General features: G+C 35.8%; 2 protein-coding genes across 3 annotated transcripts; one reads left to right on the forward strand and one right to left on the reverse strand.

The window, feature by feature from the left end:
• The first annotated feature begins 285 nt into the window (after positions 1-285).
• LOC143459134 (hydroxysteroid 11-beta-dehydrogenase 1-like protein) lies at positions 286-10759 on the forward strand. The gene is made up of 2 exons (XM_076956122.1): positions 286-1237; positions 10620-10759. Exons 1-2 carry the CDS (start codon positions 366-368, stop codon positions 10642-10644), a joined length of 897 nt encoding a protein of 298 aa, XP_076812237.1. The 5' UTR covers positions 286-365; the 3' UTR covers positions 10645-10759.
• LOC143459133 (uncharacterized) lies at positions 3867-10627 on the reverse strand. 2 transcript variants are annotated; one of them, XM_076956121.1, is made up of 11 exons: positions 10379-10627; positions 10039-10204; positions 9786-9870; positions 8255-8397; positions 6745-6881; positions 6575-6658; positions 6360-6495; positions 5945-6025; positions 5676-5750; positions 4699-4828; positions 3867-4592 (listed from the first exon to the last, which is right to left on the reverse strand). In XM_076956121.1, the coding sequence occupies exons 1-11, from the start codon at positions 10445-10447 to the stop codon at positions 4298-4300; spliced, it is 1401 nt and encodes a 466-aa protein (XP_076812236.1). In that variant the 5' UTR covers positions 10448-10627; the 3' UTR covers positions 3867-4297. The 2 variants fall into 2 exon arrangements, with proteins under 2 accessions (XP_076812236.1, XP_076812235.1); XM_076956120.1 differs by having other exon boundaries at positions 6575-6661.
• Positions 10760-18158: the final 7399 nt, after the last annotated feature.

Genomic DNA, 18158 nt, shown 5'->3' on the forward strand with positions numbered 1-18158 from the left:
ATGGAATGGGTATTTTTATGACAGATGAGTTTGTTGTGTAATACTTCACACGAGTAATACACAAACGAAATTTAATTTGTCATACAATGCTTTAGCTTTTTTGAGCATATTTGCAAAACCAGAAGCTCGTCAGCATGTTTTTATATCACGTTTCATAAAGGCGATTTCCGTAAACAAAACAGTATAATATCTCCTTATGATCACAAGCTATTTGAATAAATGTTATACATAAGAAGATAAATGTCTCTAGGTTAATTTGTTACGAGTCTATTCACTACTCCTAAATATACCGGCCTAAAGTTATTTACTTGAAATCAGTTATGCAAATGTTATTCTGTTTCCTTAGTTCTTCATCTTTATAAAAAATGGGTTTTATAAAAAAATCTGCAGTTGTTTTAGCAATTGCTATGCTGGTCTATTTTTTCATCCCACAACATGTCAACCTAGATGAAGTCAGAGGAAAACGTATTCTTATTACTGGAGCAAGTCAAAATATTGGGATGGAACTTGCATATAAATATTCTAAACTTGGAGCAAAAATTGTCATAACAGCAAGGCGTGAAAAACAACTGCAAGAAGTGGTAGAAAACTGCAAGAAACTTGGTGCTCTTGAAGCTAATTATATTGTTGCTGATATGGCAGATATTCAACAAACTAAAAAATTAATTGAGAAAACTGTCAAAATATTAGGTGGTTTAGACTACCTAGTGCTCAACCATGCATTGCTTATTGACATGCAGCAATGGATAGGAAATGATGCTCAGTTGAACACTGCAGACACAATGATGACTATTAACTATTTCAGCTATATTCATCTTTCATCCTATGCCACTCCATATTTAGTGAAATCAAATGGCCATCTTGTTGTTGTGTCATCACTTGCTGGTCACGTGATGAATCCTTACACAGGAAGCTATTCTGCATCAAAAGCTGCAATAAATCAGTTTTACTCAAGTTTAAGACTTGAGATGGCATTGCAGAAAAAATATGATTATTCTATCACAGTTTGCATGTTAGGTGCCATTGCCACGGATAGTTCAGAAAAAATGCGACAAGCGGGTGTTAAAAAGTTAAAGCTAGCTGCACATCCAGTGGGTGACACTGCTCAAGAAATTGTAGATGCTGCTGCTGCCAGAAGAGCTTACACTTTTATTCCCAAGTGGACTGCTTTAACAGGAATCATTCGAGCATTCACAACAGATGCATTGGACAACATCTATCTCTATTTTATTTATGGGTAGGTGTCTTCATAAAAAAGCAAGCAAAGTTTTAGTGACACCATATTACTTCTGGAAAAACATTTAGTCAAGTCAATTGTTACAGATTGTAGTCAGGCAGTTCTTTTTTATACATACCTTCAGGTTATACATATGTGCATTCCTAGTCCTTGCCGGTAGTGGTTAAGCAATAATTTTGAAATTGTGAATATTGGATTAATAATTTTGCATGCTTCATGCAATTTGTGTTTGTGCATTAAATGCATTTTAGGAAATCATATTTTTATATTTCATAACAAGATGTACCATCATGGATATTAATTGACAAGATCATTGTCATTAGTATGCAATGTATAGGAATTTACACTGTGGATGTACTTTGTCAGTAAAATACTTCATATGCAACCTAAAATCAAGATATTGACTAGTGACATTGCACTTGCATGAACAAGTAATGAAATACCACACTTGTTTTAAAACATCTAAATATTAATAAAGCTAAGTAAGGGCTAGTCTTTTTGTCTTGCTATGACAAGTGGGCAGAGACGCCTGCCGGAATGTTCAGTACAAAAAGTACAAATACCTTTTGCAGAGTCGCTATGACTCGAGTCACTTGTTACAAAGATTCAACTTGACTCGAGTCATTCCTTGTTGATTAGATTTCGGTGTTAAGGTAAAACAATTTTGACTTCCTTTTGTCCTAACCAATAAGGTGTAACGTGAAATGAAGTTTGTTTGTCTACAAACACATTTGGGGCCGCAAATTTTCAAAGAATTTATGTCTCTTTTGACAGAAATGGTGTTTTTGCTTTCTGTATGGCTTAGCTTCAGCTATCAATTGACTTGAGTCTTAAACAGTAAATGACTTGACTTGCGACTCGAGGTTGATGACTTGGTTATGACTCTGATGCTGTGTAACAAAACGATTGAAGTAGAGCAGAGGTTCCCAACCTTTTTACGATCTCGTACCACTTGGGCACCCTGTATTGTCAACACGTACCACTTCTTGCAGAACAACTAATTTCATCGAATCCTAATTTATTCAGAAGAATAGTATACATTAAATTAACAAAAAAAGACCACAACTAAATTTAATGATATTTTTGTTTACCTTCCACCAATTGGTCGATGCGTGGCATAAATTTGCTTACCAATACAAGAGACTAAAGTTGGTAACAAGAAATGGTAGTTAGAACATTTTCTAAATTTTGCTTATTACAAAAGTCGCATTACCTGCATTATTTTATACCACATTACGTGCATGCCTGCATTTACGCTGCGCACCTACCTATATTACCACCAGTACTTTCATAGAATTACTATGAAGTTGTGAGAGAAGTAACGCTTTCTGTTGACACGACCTGTATTTTAAGATCATGTTGTTACAAAACAATAGGAAATCATACAACGATAGGGCTTCAGGAAAATGTATTGATTTCGAAACAAAACCCGATAAGTAATCTAGAAAGCTGTGAATCCAGGTTTTTTGTGAAAAAATGCAAGTTTCTCACGTAGCATCTGGAAGACCTTCGCACAGGTTGGAATCCCTGAAGTAAAGCCATCATGTACCTAGGGGCTATGAAAAAGATTGCGTTTGATTTGACTCGTTTCTGTTACGTGATTAAAAAGTATTGTCAGTAAAATTTAACCAATTTAATTAGTTGACCTCAAATAATTAATGTCAGTAAAGGTGGACCGTGTGTTGAAAAAGGTTACAAAACACTGCACTAGGCAATATATTGATGGACTGGATTGGCGTTTGACAAAGTATCCAATTGGAAAGATACAACACCTCTGAAGTGGTGGTATACAGTGTATTTCTATATAAAATGTATATACAATACAGTATTATTATTTTAAACAACTATCAGATTCATTATGCAATTTTGTAGTTTTCGTATATGTAATGGCGGTTTTGTTTTACAAGTGTATTTCTGTAGTGTAGATATTGCTTTTCGATGTAATTATGTTTTGTGCAACTCAGTGATTACCGTTTGTCAGATGGGGTGAATTCTAGTTATTGAAGGGAACGCAAAATAAACCATTGTCTCACCATGGAGTGCACTATTACACACTTTCTCGCTTTTATTGTATTGATAAATTCTGATTCATTTTATCTTAACAAAGATACCCTTTGTAACCTAACTGTGTTATTATGTTTGACTCAATTAGAACACGGGTTATAATTGTCAGCTAGTCTGCAAAGTAGACTTCTAAAAACGGAAATTGGAAGTTAATACAGATAGACAAGAAAGTTACTTAATAATACTACAGGACAACGTTACTTCAATATCACTGGTTTATAACTTTTTCAGATATACCATATCCCTATTTTAAATTTCTCTAAATGTTTACGAAAGTCATAGAAAATTAGTACAGTATAAGCAAAAAGCAGCTGGAATATAGAAATGGTCAGAATTCGGTTCATTTTGAAAACAAAATATGCATTATTGTATCACATCTCATAATACTATATAAATTAAGCAAAAATGCCTTTAAGTCCTATATTTCCTACACAAGGAGGACATTCTTACTATTGGAAAACCACTGCAGTATACTTTTATGGGTGCTGTGTTTGAATAATCCACATATCTGTCCTATCCACTCTACATGACTTCCTAATTAGTCACACTGCCTTTGCTGTGAAAATTGTCTTAAGATTTATAACTTTTATTTCAAATAACAGATTATTTAAATTTCACCATTTTCCCCCAACAAAGAATATACGAAAATTGTGTTTAAGCAACTACTATCTATAAACATTTGCTAGACTAGCTATAAGCAACAGCACATCGAGGTGCACACTCAGTGCCTGCACAAAAAGTCATTCACCGCTTGAATGAATTGCAACAAAGTGAATCATGCACATGAAAATAGAGCAGTATGGGTTAATGTTAAACACCTTCGCATGAAAAGCAGGCCGCAGATAAATCAGTAACAGTGACATAAAAACTAAACAAAGTCAACCACACCTTGAGCTTAAGTAATTGATCGTTGTCTAGATCACCAGGCACTGAAAAATTTAATGAATATTTGAGGAAATTAATCCAACAACATCAAAGCAATAAATATTTCTAACATTAAAGTTCAGAATCAATGGAGGAAAGCTGACTGTCTTCAGAAGAACCATGGTCTTCTGTAACTCTGCTAACTTTTTCTTCATCTGTAATTCGACGTAAAACAGGACCAGACATGGACCAAGCAGAAAGCGCATCTCGAAAGGCATCAATTCGGTGGGATGGGGAAGGAACTGCAAGCAGACCATTTCGCTTATTTTGTAAGAAAAACTCTCTAATTTCTGCATCTGTTAAACCAGCATTGGTTTCTTCATCGACACTGTCCTCACCCTGAGTCCAACCCATTTCACGAAGTAACCTGATAACACAAACTTGATAAACTAATGCTTAGTGAATAATAAAACAAGTTTATCGAATAAACTTTTCCATTATTGTGACTCTGAGTCAAGCATTGGTATAACTACCGGTGTTCTGCTTCCAGCGAACTTGACAAAACTGTAACACTTCCTTCAACTTTTTCACGAATTGGATCTGGAGTAACAGCAGCATTATTTTCACGCACATTTTCAGCAGCACCAATATCTATTGCATTACCTTGAAAGTATGTGTTATTCAAGCTCAGGTTTCAGTTATCAAACAAAACACATCCCTTTGAATATATATGTATAATTATATACAGTCGAATCCGCTTAATTCGGACACCGGATAACCCGGACAACCGCTTTATTCGGCCAAAATGCTCGGGAACGGAACAAAAGTAAAAATTGAATGTAAAAAAACTCCTGTTAATTCGGACAATTCTCCGCTTAATTTGGACACAGGTTCGCAATTCCATCGTTAGGTTATGACACAATAAACAGTACTTCGTTCGTTTTAAGAAAGATTCAATTGCATTATGAGTGATTATAGTGAAACAATGACGATCCATGCAGTAACAATCGACAATGAACTCATATAACGCCGTGCCAGCTTCATAGTCGCTTTTACTTCGGTACAATTGCGTCCATCTTGTGGGACAAAATTGTACAGAAAAGTTTAGCAGAAAAAGTGAAATTGCTCACTAAAGTAAACGAAGACGTTTTATGCGATCAGTGCCAGTTACTGCAGTATAGCGCAACTGCAATTCATTTATTACGCAACACTACAGTATTTTAAATGCGTTTTTTGCCTTTATGCATGACCATGAAACGAACAATTGATTTTCCGCTTAATTCGGACAAAGCCGTTTCTCCGCTTAATTCGGCCAAAAGTGAGCGGAACCAAAGTGTCCGAATTAAGCGGAGTCGACTGTACCTGTTTATGTGTTGATACACCATATACCCAGTAAAACATATTGTAAGTGCCATACACAGGAATGAATTTGGTTAAGGCGGTTAAAACAGATCTCATAACAATCAACTGTATATTCAACAAGCAGACACTATAAATCCGACATCTTTACCTGCAGCATCATCAAGGTTTTTGTCCCAGTCAGATACATTCATTGGTATATTGCTTGAAAGATTGCTAATATAGCCTTAAGTGAAAAATTGATAATCACAACGAAGTTTACAAAATTGAAAAATCAAAAAGGAGCCTAATTAGCTTGTAGGCAATATTTACTGTTATTAAAATTATTGTTTTTTATTTTAATTGTCTAACCAAAAAGAAGAAATATGGAAATCCTTGGCTAATTTTTTTGATTGAAGCAAAACCCAACAACCACATTACCTGATTTTTCACCAGAAAATTCTTTTTTGTGCTTATCATCATCATCATCCTGGCGCAGTTCTCTTAAGAATATTGTCTTTCCTAAATGTAAAATTTCTATCTTGTCAGATTTAAATTTAATATATAATAGACAACACAATATACAGACCAGGACTTTCCTAAGTACAGTTGTACACTTATTGGCTATTTCAAATTTACCAAGTAAATTTAACGAAATCATTGTTTACGGACAAATAAAATAACAGTACTCTTGGAAACAATATAGCATTAATTCAGCAATCCATACATAAAACAGTGCCTCTCAAAACCCAGGGTTTTCAGTATTGAAAAAATAATGCAAACTTGGAATATAATATTTATATATATATATTTCTTAATGAATTATAATTAAATAATAAATCTTTAATTTACCTACCTTTTCTGTGACGTTTGATGCCTGGTATTGGATTTGCATCTTCTGAGGTAGACAAAACAGGCGATGGGCTTTTTGGCGAATCCCTTCTTTTGGTAGATTGCAACGTTAAACCAGTGTTTAACTTTTTGCTGTTTGCCTGTTCAAGTATGGGCATTAATTTATAAAAATTTTGGTGTAAAAAGAAATTTATTGCAATCATCAAATCAAAATCATACATAGTTTCTTGAGATATTTCCAGACTTTGATTCTTGTGCGATATTTTGTGCCCCAGACGACACACTAGCGGCTCTACGATACGGCTGCTATACAAAAGAGTTTACGATGATCTCAAATAAAAATTCATTAAGCAAATATTGATAAAACTTGATGGCATCAGTTCACGTACCTTAGCAAAACTGGTGCTAGACTTTGGGACAAAATTTTTATAGATATTGCTGGGACTTTGGCTGGGATTACTTGATGTTTTTGTCAATGTTGACACTTCCAATTCATCATCAGCAGGTTTCAATGTAAGAGGTTTATCTTTTTAAATGCATTCCACATTAATGATCAGTGAAAACATATGATACTCACCAGCCAATGCTTTAACAATGAAATCAAATATAATAATATCCAGGTTAAGTAAGCAACTTGAGCCTGAGCAACTAGTGCAAACTTATTTGGTAGGTGCATAGTAATTAATCACTAACACTGTTAGATAGTTGCATACTGCATACATATTAATTACTTTAACTGTTACAGTACTTGAAGTGTAAGTGCAACATTAAAACAGACTTGTCTTAAAATAATTAATTGTAATTGTATTAATTTAATTTAATATGTAGTTGGTATAGTCGTGCATGTTTCACCACAAAGCAGTTAGAAGAAATTAAGTAACAATAAAAACATACTGTACTTGAAAATAGCAAATGTTCTTTTTGTATTACAATAGGTCTATTACATGTCATGTTATATACCATATTACAGGCCTGGCCAACCCGCGGCTCTTTGCCCGGTATTATGCGGCTCTTTCGTTCATATTGAACCTCCAAAAGAGAGCACATTTTACCCATTTTAGGCAGATAAATAATACAGAAAAGTAATCTCTACTGTCTAATGTTCAATTGATATTTGCTAAATAATAACTGATTACATCAGATTTCGACCCAGAATAAAGATGATGAAACTGAAACAATATAACTGAAACATAAACATAATGTGTATGATGTGGCTCTTTGCGGTTAACACAGTAAGAAGTGAGGCTCTTAGTCTCTGACTGGTTGGCCACCCCAGCCATACTGTCTTCGGTGACAGAAAAGGAAGATATTTAGGGAGAGCATTGACCATTTTTTTGTTTTGCTAGTTGTCAATAAAGCGCAAGCGATCTGCCATACTGATGTTTTTTGGAACCTGTAACCATTTAACATTTAATCCAATTGTGACTGCAACAACGAAAAATTTGTGACCAAAGTCATGCGAACTTAAATGGGAGGTTACTGTATATGGGGTATATATGCATATTTGCTACAAAGGCATGAAAGATAAGAAAAAAATTATTGTGTCATATCTATAAATTGCATGAAATCGAAATCAGAAGACTTCCGATAAGAAGTAGGTAGGAATTTACTTGAAAACCTATTGCTCAGTCTATCAAAAATATTTAAACAAATACAGCATGAATGTGTACAAACCTGGTGCATACTGTAACTCAAAGGATGCAACTTATCACAAAATAATCCAGGTACAAGTAATTTGCCTTGCTCATGAATGTTTTTGTACAAAGCATTTGTGGTTGTGAGAAAGCAATGACAAAAACAGAGTTTGTGCCCACATTTGGCATATTCCCATTACCAAGATATATTTGTTCCAAAAATTACTGGACAGTCCCAAAAAAATCCAACCGAGTTTGTACTTACCCCACATGTTGTTCGTTTTATTGGTAGCAAATGGACCCTCCCGATCTGGAGACAACTGTGACCAGCCATTGCTCAATGATGGAAAATCCGAGTCTAAACTTGTAGTCTCGTTTTTGGAGTTGTTCTTGCTGAGAGTTTCACCACTATATACGTATAATTAAAATATATAAACAAACTATGGATAGAGCCAACAAGGCAAATGTACTTATACTATAAACCACATTTGGTGATGTTAAATGTGGTTTATAATATACAGATAACCAGTCAACAACAAGTATCAGAACAGACAATCAGGAATAATGTACAAATATTCTATGCATAGTGAAGGCCAAAGTGCTCCATTCACAGTGCCTGTGAAATTTACAAAGGACCATCGTACTTTTCATCTTCACATTTGTCACCATACAGTATGCAAGGTGTTAGTTAAAACTTTTCAGTTTTAATATATACAGTGGGACCTCGTTAATCCGGACCCCGAACAACCGGAATCCTCGTTATCCGACACAAAACTGCCGGGAACGGATTTCTTCCTATGCATTTTACCCCTTTAATCCGGAAACCCCGCTGTCCGACTCCGACACAAAAGTTTTGGAACAAATGTGCTAAATCAATAGCAATAAAATTCGATAAACCGGATTATTAACAGTTAAGCGAAAATGATTCACGATTGTCCTAATATACTATGTACACTGGGTAGTTAGTTGACGAAACAATAGCCGATTACCTACGCATAATAACGTTGCGGTCTTTATTGATTCAAAAGTACAGTACTGTACAGCATTGCGCTTTGTAAAAAAATTTAGCCGCACATCTTTTTAGTCATAGCATACTATGAAATACTGTAGAGTATTTTAGAAACGAAAAATTAAATTGTTCATCAACCGTAACAAAGAACTCTTCCGCGGTCGCAAAAAAATACGTACATTACATCGGTTGAGTGCGGCAATCTATTGAAGACATACTACTGCAACTCAATCGTGCTATCAGCTTTTGATGTCGCATTGCGCAAAGATTGGAAACAGGTCAAAGAAAGTGCAAGACTGTTGGTCCCGCCGGAATGCTTCGCCATGCAAGAGCGGTTGTCAAACCGATTTGCGGCCGAATGTTCGTCACTTGGAGAGCATTCGTCTTTAATACGGTGGTTCTGGGGTTCGACACTGGGTCGAATCATACAAAAAATATAATTTTATTTTAGTTGCTGTCCAGCCAGAAAGTCTGTACTTAGAATTGGAGTAAGGTGCATACTGCGTTTTGTACACGGTGCTGCATTTGCAAGATTGATTGATTTTTTACTTTCCGATAATCCGGAAACCCCGCTAAACCGACATTTTTTGACGAAACGAAGTGGTCCGGATTAACGAGGTCCCACTGTATAATATAAAAGAACACTAAAATCTATAGAAAGCTAAGGGAGTAATCTGAACTAATTCTTTGTTCTTGATAGTTTTCTATCTTTAAACATGTACGTATTCATGTAGCATGAGTCATGACAGGAAGAAAATTACTGCTAGTTGTAAAAGCTGTCATTTACCTTCTTTTTTTATGTTCAAGAGAAAAAGACCACTTATTGCTGGAACGTGTATGACCTGGTAAAGACACTTTTTCATCACAGCAAGCTGAAAAAATTGAAATACATTTGAATTTTTAAAAATTGCATTTATTTACATATATTTAAGCAAGTTATTACACATCAAAAGTGACTTATGTTGCAGTATGTAAAACCATAGGTATTACTAAAACAGTTTACATATTGCACTATTGCGGTTAATTATGACACAACATACATGTATTCTCTGAGCCTCCCAAAATAGACCAGGTTTTGTCAGAGTCAACAGAAGTTTGACGAGAAAAAAACTTAGTTGTTTTGTTGGAAGGATAATTATTAAAAGGTGATGTCTTTAGAGCTCTTGCTGGACTACATCCAGATAAGGAGTTTGCCTTGTCAGTTCTCTAAAGGATTATGAAAAAGAGTAGCATAGTGATATAATAAATATAAGAATTTTGCAGCATTTATTAGGAATCCTCTGTATTGTTCTTCGACATGAATTTAAAAGAAACAATAAAATATTGACTAGTATTGACATTTTTTTTATTGATACAACTGATTTATTATTTCCTCCTTACCTTGCTACTGTTGTTGAAATTAAGCCAAGCTGGTGCAAAATCAACAGTTGGTGGGGGAACCCGAGCCATGCTTAAGCATGGGACATGGTCACCCCACAGATGATGTTTCCGTTGATATACAAGGCAACTAGTTAGTATTACAGATGATAAACAGCACAAAAAATGTTTAACGCTTCTGAAGCAACCTTGCTTTATATATTGTCTGGTGTGTAGATTGACACCAATTTCTTTTTTATTACAGCATGCTATGCTGGTTCAATCTTTAGTAAGCTACACGAGTTACGGATGGACGAGAGGAGAGAAGATGTCACTTTTGGTCAAAGTCTCGTAAAATTTGTCACAGTAAATATTGTGCTGATTACACACTATGTCTGACGGTCAAAAGGTTGTGTATGATCAAGATAGTATTTGATTCAAGTAATTTAGATTAATGATTGGATCCAGATTATGTTCCTTTCTCAAACAGCCAAACGCTTGTTTAACAGTTGTTTAAATGGATGGCGTTGACGATGTAACCAGGATTGAATGCAAGATTACTTTATATCCAATGGCAGCTTTAATTGTAGTAACTTCACTCCAATGTTGTGACACGTTTTAAAGACAGCACAAATTTATATAAAAAAATATGCTTAATAGATAAGGGTAGATAGTCGATATATGTCTGACAAAAAATTAAAACTGTTAAAAATAATTCAAATAAACTGTAAATTTACACAAAAATCTAGCTCTGAAAACATGATCTGATCATGCAAATCCAAGGTTTTTTATTGCATAACGTACAGCTGCCTCAAAATGACTTAAGACCTGTTGTAAATTTAACTCATTTTGAAAAGTGTTAAGCATTACACAACTTCAACCTTATTGTTATACTAATTAATAAATTATGAGTCACAGTAACTATACAATGGACCATTAACAACAGAATAAATGTTGAATTTGGGCCGTTATAGACAAATTGATGAAGAGAGAACTGCAAAAATCCTCATTTAACAGCTCCAGATCTCAAAATTCTGCATCCGGAGCTCCTGAAAAATGTTACTATTCGAACTGTATGGCATCGCCTTCAAAAAGACTTGTGTCTGCCTTGTCCTAAAGCTGCTCTTAACTAGCAAAAAAGTTCTCTTAACTAGCCAAATGAAAAAGCAACATCTGGTATTTGCCAAAAAATATGCCCACTGGACTCCTGATCTGAGAAGGAAAAACTGAGGAAAGTTATATTTTCCAATGAGAGTAACTTTTAAGTGTTTCGGTCCCACCATGGTGCGACACCATTCATCATCAAGTCGATTCGACCCCAGGTTTATAGTTCCAACCATAGACGCCTAATGTGGGAGGGGCGGCATTTTCCACCCTGGGACTATAGTTTTTCCTAATGATCATTAACCAATGGCTTATTATCACGGCCGCTACCCACTACTTATTAGTACACTCCATGTTACGCATGAATAATAATCACACCCTGGCCAATGCGTCACATGAATCAGCACACTCTGGCCATACATGAGAAGCGAGAAGTGTCACAAGAACGTTGTTGTTGTTGCTGTCTATGGCTCGCTGGGATGATACTAACATAATTAATTCATTACCTGAAATGATTAACCTTTAATTTTTTAGACTCAGCGCGCACATATCTACGTACTTCCACATACAAAAATTAAAGAAAGCTACATGAGGTCTCGGGGTCATCTGCAGCTTTTATCTCAAGGTTTTGCCGATTATCGCAATAGAGGAGTTAAGTTATGATGCCAATTGGAAAGTGACCAACCTACTGCATAGCAGGAAACATTTATCCACTTACTATTGCATTGTTTGCACTGGAGACATTGCCTTTGTTTACTTCCCAATGCAGCTTTTAGCACAACGCAACAGGGTGCGTGAGGCATCGACGGCGAGTCTTGCGCCAAAAGAAAAAAAAGGTGTCTAGGTAGTTTCAGTGTAGAACTCGCAATTAACCCCAAGTTGAACCACAAAACACATACATTTATGTTATAAATGTAAACTGTAAATGCTACTCTTGAAAATTTATGGTCATGTCAGATCAGGTTAATTGTTATAACCTTTGTTATTTTTTCCGTTATTTCTTACAGCCATTATCACAATAATTTTAAATCAGCGATAAAATTGTTTGTATCTTACATTTCAAAAATAAGTGGTAAAACTACTTCTGAAATTGGGGGAATCCTCAAGTTATGTTAAGACCCGTCCTGGAATTTAGAAAGTTAGGTGCCTATGGTTCCAACTGTTAAACACCCTGATTCAGTAATGGTGTAGGGGGCATTTTTTGATGAGATGGGAAGGCCTTCACTACTTGCCAAAAAAAATGAACGGTGATGTCTACGTAAAAGTATTGGAGGAGCACATGCTAAATTTTTTTTACATGCATGGGTGTGAAGTTGTGCAATATGACCAAATATTAATCTTTGTCGCTTATTTCAATAAAACTCCGCAGTTCAGACAAAAACTGTGTTTTCATTGAAAAAATGTAACAGGTCCAAAGTCATTTTGCGGCAGCTGTATATATCATTATTTTTGCCATTTCCTCTGAGGAGCAAAAAGTATGATATTAAACCTTGTTACAGCACAATGAACACTAATGTACACAAAAACTGTCAAATAAAACCCCACCAAAATGTAATGAAATCCAATTTCTGTCGCCAGGGTATCTTCTGATTTCTTCGGTTTTAAGGTAAACTCATTTTTTATTGCACAAACATAATTGCCAGCTTTAAAAAAAGTTTATGCATAACACTGGACAACAATTTACAACTTATTTTTTATTCCTCGCTCATTTCAAGTTTACCTAGACTAATTTTGCAATGCTGAATCCAAATCTGGTCTTAGATTTTTTCTAACACGTCACGTTTTTGAGATATGATATATGCTCACGACAACCCATAACTGTGATTTTGGCTAATTTTGGCTGAGCGGAACAAAACATTACATGTAATCAACCCAGTAATTTCTATTGAAAATAACAGCATTATCATACTGCACAATTTAACACAACCCAGGATAATTAAATCAGACAAAAATAACATTATATTCCCTCAAAAGTGCTTTATACACTTGCTCTTTCGAGTATGTTCAGTGTCAGTTTCACGCTGAAGAAACCAGCAGTAGTCCCCCATCATGTTTGGGTTAAATCGACCTCTATACCGCGATTCCATCACAGAGATGTCTTGGTGAAATCTTTCCCCATGCTCGTCACTCACATCACCCAGGTTTGGCGGGAAAAATTCCAAGTGTGAATGAAGAAAATGCAGTTTAACCGACATTCTGCAGCCCATTTCGCGGTATGATTCCAGCAAATTGTCCACTAGTTCCGAGTAATTTTCTGCCCTGTACTTCCCAAGAAAATTTTGTACAATCTGTACAAATGCATTCCAGGCTTTTAATTCAATTGAATTAAGCTTGGATGGAAATACTGGGTCACGGATCAAATCACGTATTTGGGGGCCAACAAATATTCCAGCTCTCAGTTTAGCATCACTTGGTATTGCACCAAATTTTTCTTTTATATGCAGGAATCCATCTCCATTGAAATCCATTGCCTTCACAAATTGTTTGATCAGGCCCAGTTTAATGTGAAGTGGTGGCAAGTACACTTTGCTCGGATCAATTAGGGGTTGGCACTTAACATTATATCTTCCAACAATGTAGTCCGTTCTCATTGGCCATTCAGTTGTGTCATAGTGGTTTGCATCGTCTCGACTGTCCCACAAACAGAGAAAGCACATATGCTTGGTGTAACCCAACTGCAATCCGAGCAAAAGTGACACAACTTTAAGGTCTCCACATATGTCCCCCCCCTACCCCTACCCCCCCCCCCCCTCCCCTCTATAGTCATGGCCAAGAACATTCAAGAATGCATTAATTGTGAAAAGATAGAACATTGCATTTACAAAATAATGTCAATATTAATCTTACATAACATGCATTGTGACATAATATGACCAAAAATTCGCTGGGAAAGAAAATTGCACAATACCTTGTACTGTAGAACCTTATAATATAGTGCCAATCAATGCAAAATCCGAATTTCGTGAATTTTCATATCTTGAAAACCTGACGTGATAGACCAATTCTGATTTCAGATTTGGAATCAGCGTCCCAAAGTTAGTCTAGGCAGTTTATTTTCATTTGAGGAATAATTTTGCTGTTGTCCAGTGTATAATGCACCAGTTCAATGAGCAATGCAGTTTTTAGAAATTTTGCTCGCATGTATAAACAAAATATCACGACAGAACTACGTAATTACTTTATTCTGCCGTAGCTCTTCTGCTTCTGCCTGAGCTATTTAAATTTCTACTTTGTTTACTTTGGCTCAGGGTTAATTATCTGTTGCACTTGCATAATATTTCATTTTGACATCAACAAGCAATGTGAAATCAGCAATTACACAAAAACAAGAACATTTCATTATGGAATATTTAATTAAATATTGTAGATAGCTGACAAAAAATCAGGCAGGCTCTTAAACAGATTAGTAGCCTACAAAATTTTGGCTTCTGACCCACTGGGTTGTTTTTTTTATGTTTAACAACTCATGCAGAAAGACCCACCAAGGTAGAGCTAGCCCGACTTTTTTAAACGTGACGTGGCGTCTAAAATTTGTGACATGTAACAAAATTACTTTAAACAAAGCTGGAAATGAAAAAAACGGCAAAATATGCATTAGTTGGCGAAAAAACATCTTAAATCAAAAATATACGGCTTATCTAGCCGGTTCATCCTTTAATTCCATACAAATAGTTCGCATAGTATCTTCAATATGCTGCTAAATTAATCGTTAACTAAACACGATTCCGCATAGACAAAACAAAAATTTTCCACACGCTTTTTCATCTATCGCTCTAAAATAGAAATTTAGAAAATTTGCTGGCATTATTTTTCATTTTATACTCAAACTAACTAGCGACTTAACTTTGGTCCTCACCGTTCACAATCGGTTGCTTGCATCGATAAGGACCAAATTACGCATGAAATATAGCGGCTCGAAAAATCACTTTCCGTAAAAGATATTCAAATTCTTTTTGTAGCAACTTGTTTATCAATCACTCTAGATTTCACTCCATTTCATATTCAAACTAATTGTCGTTTTGACTTTGGTACTCCCCCTTCGCAAGCCGTCATTTGCATTGATAAGGACCAAATTATGCATCAAATGTAACACCGGCAGCCGGTTACCGAATTTGGAATAGCTGCTTCTGTAAACCGCTAGCTGGTTACGCAAATGGTATTTTCTTACTTTGGTAAACGGCCGTCGGTGAAATAGACACTTTTTTTACCGGCCGCCGTTTACCGAAGTAGGGAAATACGAATACGGTAAACGGCAATTACGCTAGTCAGTGAATTGAAATGTATGCTAATTTCAACTTAGAACCACGTACGGGTACTAATTTTTCCAAAGTGTAAATTAACCTAAAACTAATCCCCTCTGACACAAACTCTCACCTCTCTTGATTAAATTATAAAGCTAGTATGTGAATTGAAATAAACGCTATGTTTCAACTAAAAATCCCATTTTTTCCCAAAATCTAAATTAATTTCAAACTAATCCCCTCCTACCCAAACTCACACCTCTCATGACAAAATTGAATTAAAAATAAATTTGAACAAAAAAAAGAAATAAAATACTGGCAAGAGTCGAACCTGAGACCACTAGCATAGAAGCCCCAACGTTAGCAGGTGCACCACCGCAATGCCTTCTTCTCGCCGGATAAAAGAGAGTCTTTTTTGTATTGTTTATTTTTCGCCATTAACTGTGCGGAGCGAAAGTTATAATGCTAACCGTTGTAGTGAAAGCACAATAAGACACATCCTCACGAACAATTAACGAGCAGGAAAAAGTGTCAAAGCCCAAGGGCTTAAAATATGCAAGATAGAAATAACAAAATTGTGCTATAAGATAGTAGGTTTGCATGACCAATAACCCACAAAATAATTCCGTTTAACGAATTTAAGGCCAAAATAACACAAACAAAAGAAACAGCTACACTGTTGGAAGATATAGACTGTAGAGCAGGGCTACTCAACTGGCGGACCGCGGTCCGAATGCGGACCTTTCCAGTGTTGAATCCGGACCTTATCTGTCTCAGCATTTACGCAAATGAAATCGTTCATCATTAGTTTTGTTATTCCTGGTTATTCAATTAATCAGCGAGTGTGTAAGTGGTAGCTCAAACTAGTCTTCTAGCGGTTTTTGTTAATAGGTCGTTTGTCAATCGGGGCAGCCGGCGTTTTGCGCCATGTTTTGTTGATAAAACGATGTTTATACAAGTTTAATACAAAACCACTAAGGAGATGTAGCCTTCGTAAGCGCTGTTTCTGGGTAAATCCCATCATCAGCAAGGCGCTAATTGCAAGCCACAAAGAAACTTTATGAAGTCACAATGATATTTGTGACTTCATAAAGGACACCAGTTTTTTAGCAAAACAAATCCATTATCGTTGATTTGCAAAAATAAAACAGCAGACAATAGCACAATTTCAAACAAGCCTTGTTGACGTCACAATGCACAGCTGCAAGTCAGCGTTTTCAAACATGAACTTCGCATCTGTATGACCAATAAAACCCTTCATTACTGCCTTCGACTCGCTCTCGCTACTTTAGAACCAAGATTTAAAGAACTAGCAAGACATAAGAAATGCCAATGCTCCCACTAGCTGTGACTAACAGAACAATAAATAAATTTCGCTTATTGCTTTTGCCAATGCCGCTTTACCGGATTTTGTATATACCGTATTTCATGTGTTGTGTTAAAAAAATCCAGAGAATTTAATATTTTAAAATCCAGACATTTCAAAATTAAATTAATACCCATCCAGAGAATTATATTATTTTATATATCGTATTTTAATACATTTGTATGACTGTAAATTATTTCATGAGAGTTATAACGGACCTAAGCAAATTTTGAACTTTTGTACCTGGACCTTTGCTAAAAATAGTTGAGTAGCCCTGCTGTAGAAGATATGTTCCCTAACATTAAAAACACGGATATTAAGTTAATAGCCAAAATAAATAACTTTGGTGGACGAACACCGGATAAATAGTCACGTCGTTAACTTTGCATCGTTGAAGTGATTGGTGGTTTACTAAATCTTTAAGAAAACGTTATTACATAGGCTGTCACTATATCATCGGAAAAAATCGATTTCGATTTGACTTAAATGTAAATTTTCCCGATCTAAATCTTCGTAATACCCGAAATTTAACATTAATTAACTCTTAAATTGACTTTTTACATTCCCATTTTCTTAGAAGGCAAATGAGACCATTTGCCGAAATGTAGCTACGGCCAAAGCAATAACAGTTCTAACTGAGCATACAACTGATTTTCATTAGCATCCTGCTCCCTGTGACGTCACGTGGTTGCCGATTGGTATAGGACCATGCTATTGGGGACGTCACGAAGTTGCTGGTTAAGGTTCTAGGTCGATTCAACCACGGACGATCCAACCCACGGACGATTCAACCCACGAACGATTCAACCCAGGATGATCCAACCTAGGACGATTCAACCCCCGGACGATTCAACCCGCGGACGATTCAACCCACGGACAATTGAATTGAGCACTAGACCCAACATAATGAAGCCAGTATTCGATATCCAGTAGGCCTAATGCTCTATTGCTGTAATGTCTTTGTGTTCCTGTTCAGAAGACCTGATGCACCATAGTGGGAAGTGTGGTACTTGCATGATGCACAAGATCTATCATTGTGCACTTTTAAATTTTTATGGTACCTGAACAAAATACGGTACGATTGCAATGGTAC

The sequence above is a fragment of the Clavelina lepadiformis genome, chromosome 5 (genome assembly GCF_947623445.1).
Source record: "Clavelina lepadiformis chromosome 5, kaClaLepa1.1, whole genome shotgun sequence".
Lineage (NCBI taxonomy): Eukaryota > Metazoa > Chordata > Ascidiacea > Aplousobranchia > Clavelinidae > Clavelina > Clavelina lepadiformis.

Coding starts and splice junctions, on each gene's coding strand:
- LOC143459134 (XM_076956122.1), top strand. CDS start 366: ATGGGTTTTATAAAAAAATCTGCAGTTGTTTTAGCAATTGCTATGCTG. Junction 1,238..10,619: donor TATCTCTATTTTATTTATGG/GTAGGTGTCTTC, acceptor TTTTTATTACAG/CATGCTATGCTGGTTCAATC.
- LOC143459133 (XM_076956120.1), bottom strand. CDS start 10,447: ATGGCTCGGGTTCCCCCACCAACTGTTGATTTTGCACCAGCTTGGCTT. Junction 10,205..10,378: donor ATTTCAACAACAGTAGCAAG/GTAAGGAGGAAA, acceptor ATAATCCTTTAG/AGAACTGACAAGGCAAACTC. Junction 6,882..8,254: donor TAAAACGAACAACATGTGGG/GTAAGTACAAAC, acceptor GCATTTAAAAAG/ATAAACCTCTTACATTGAAA.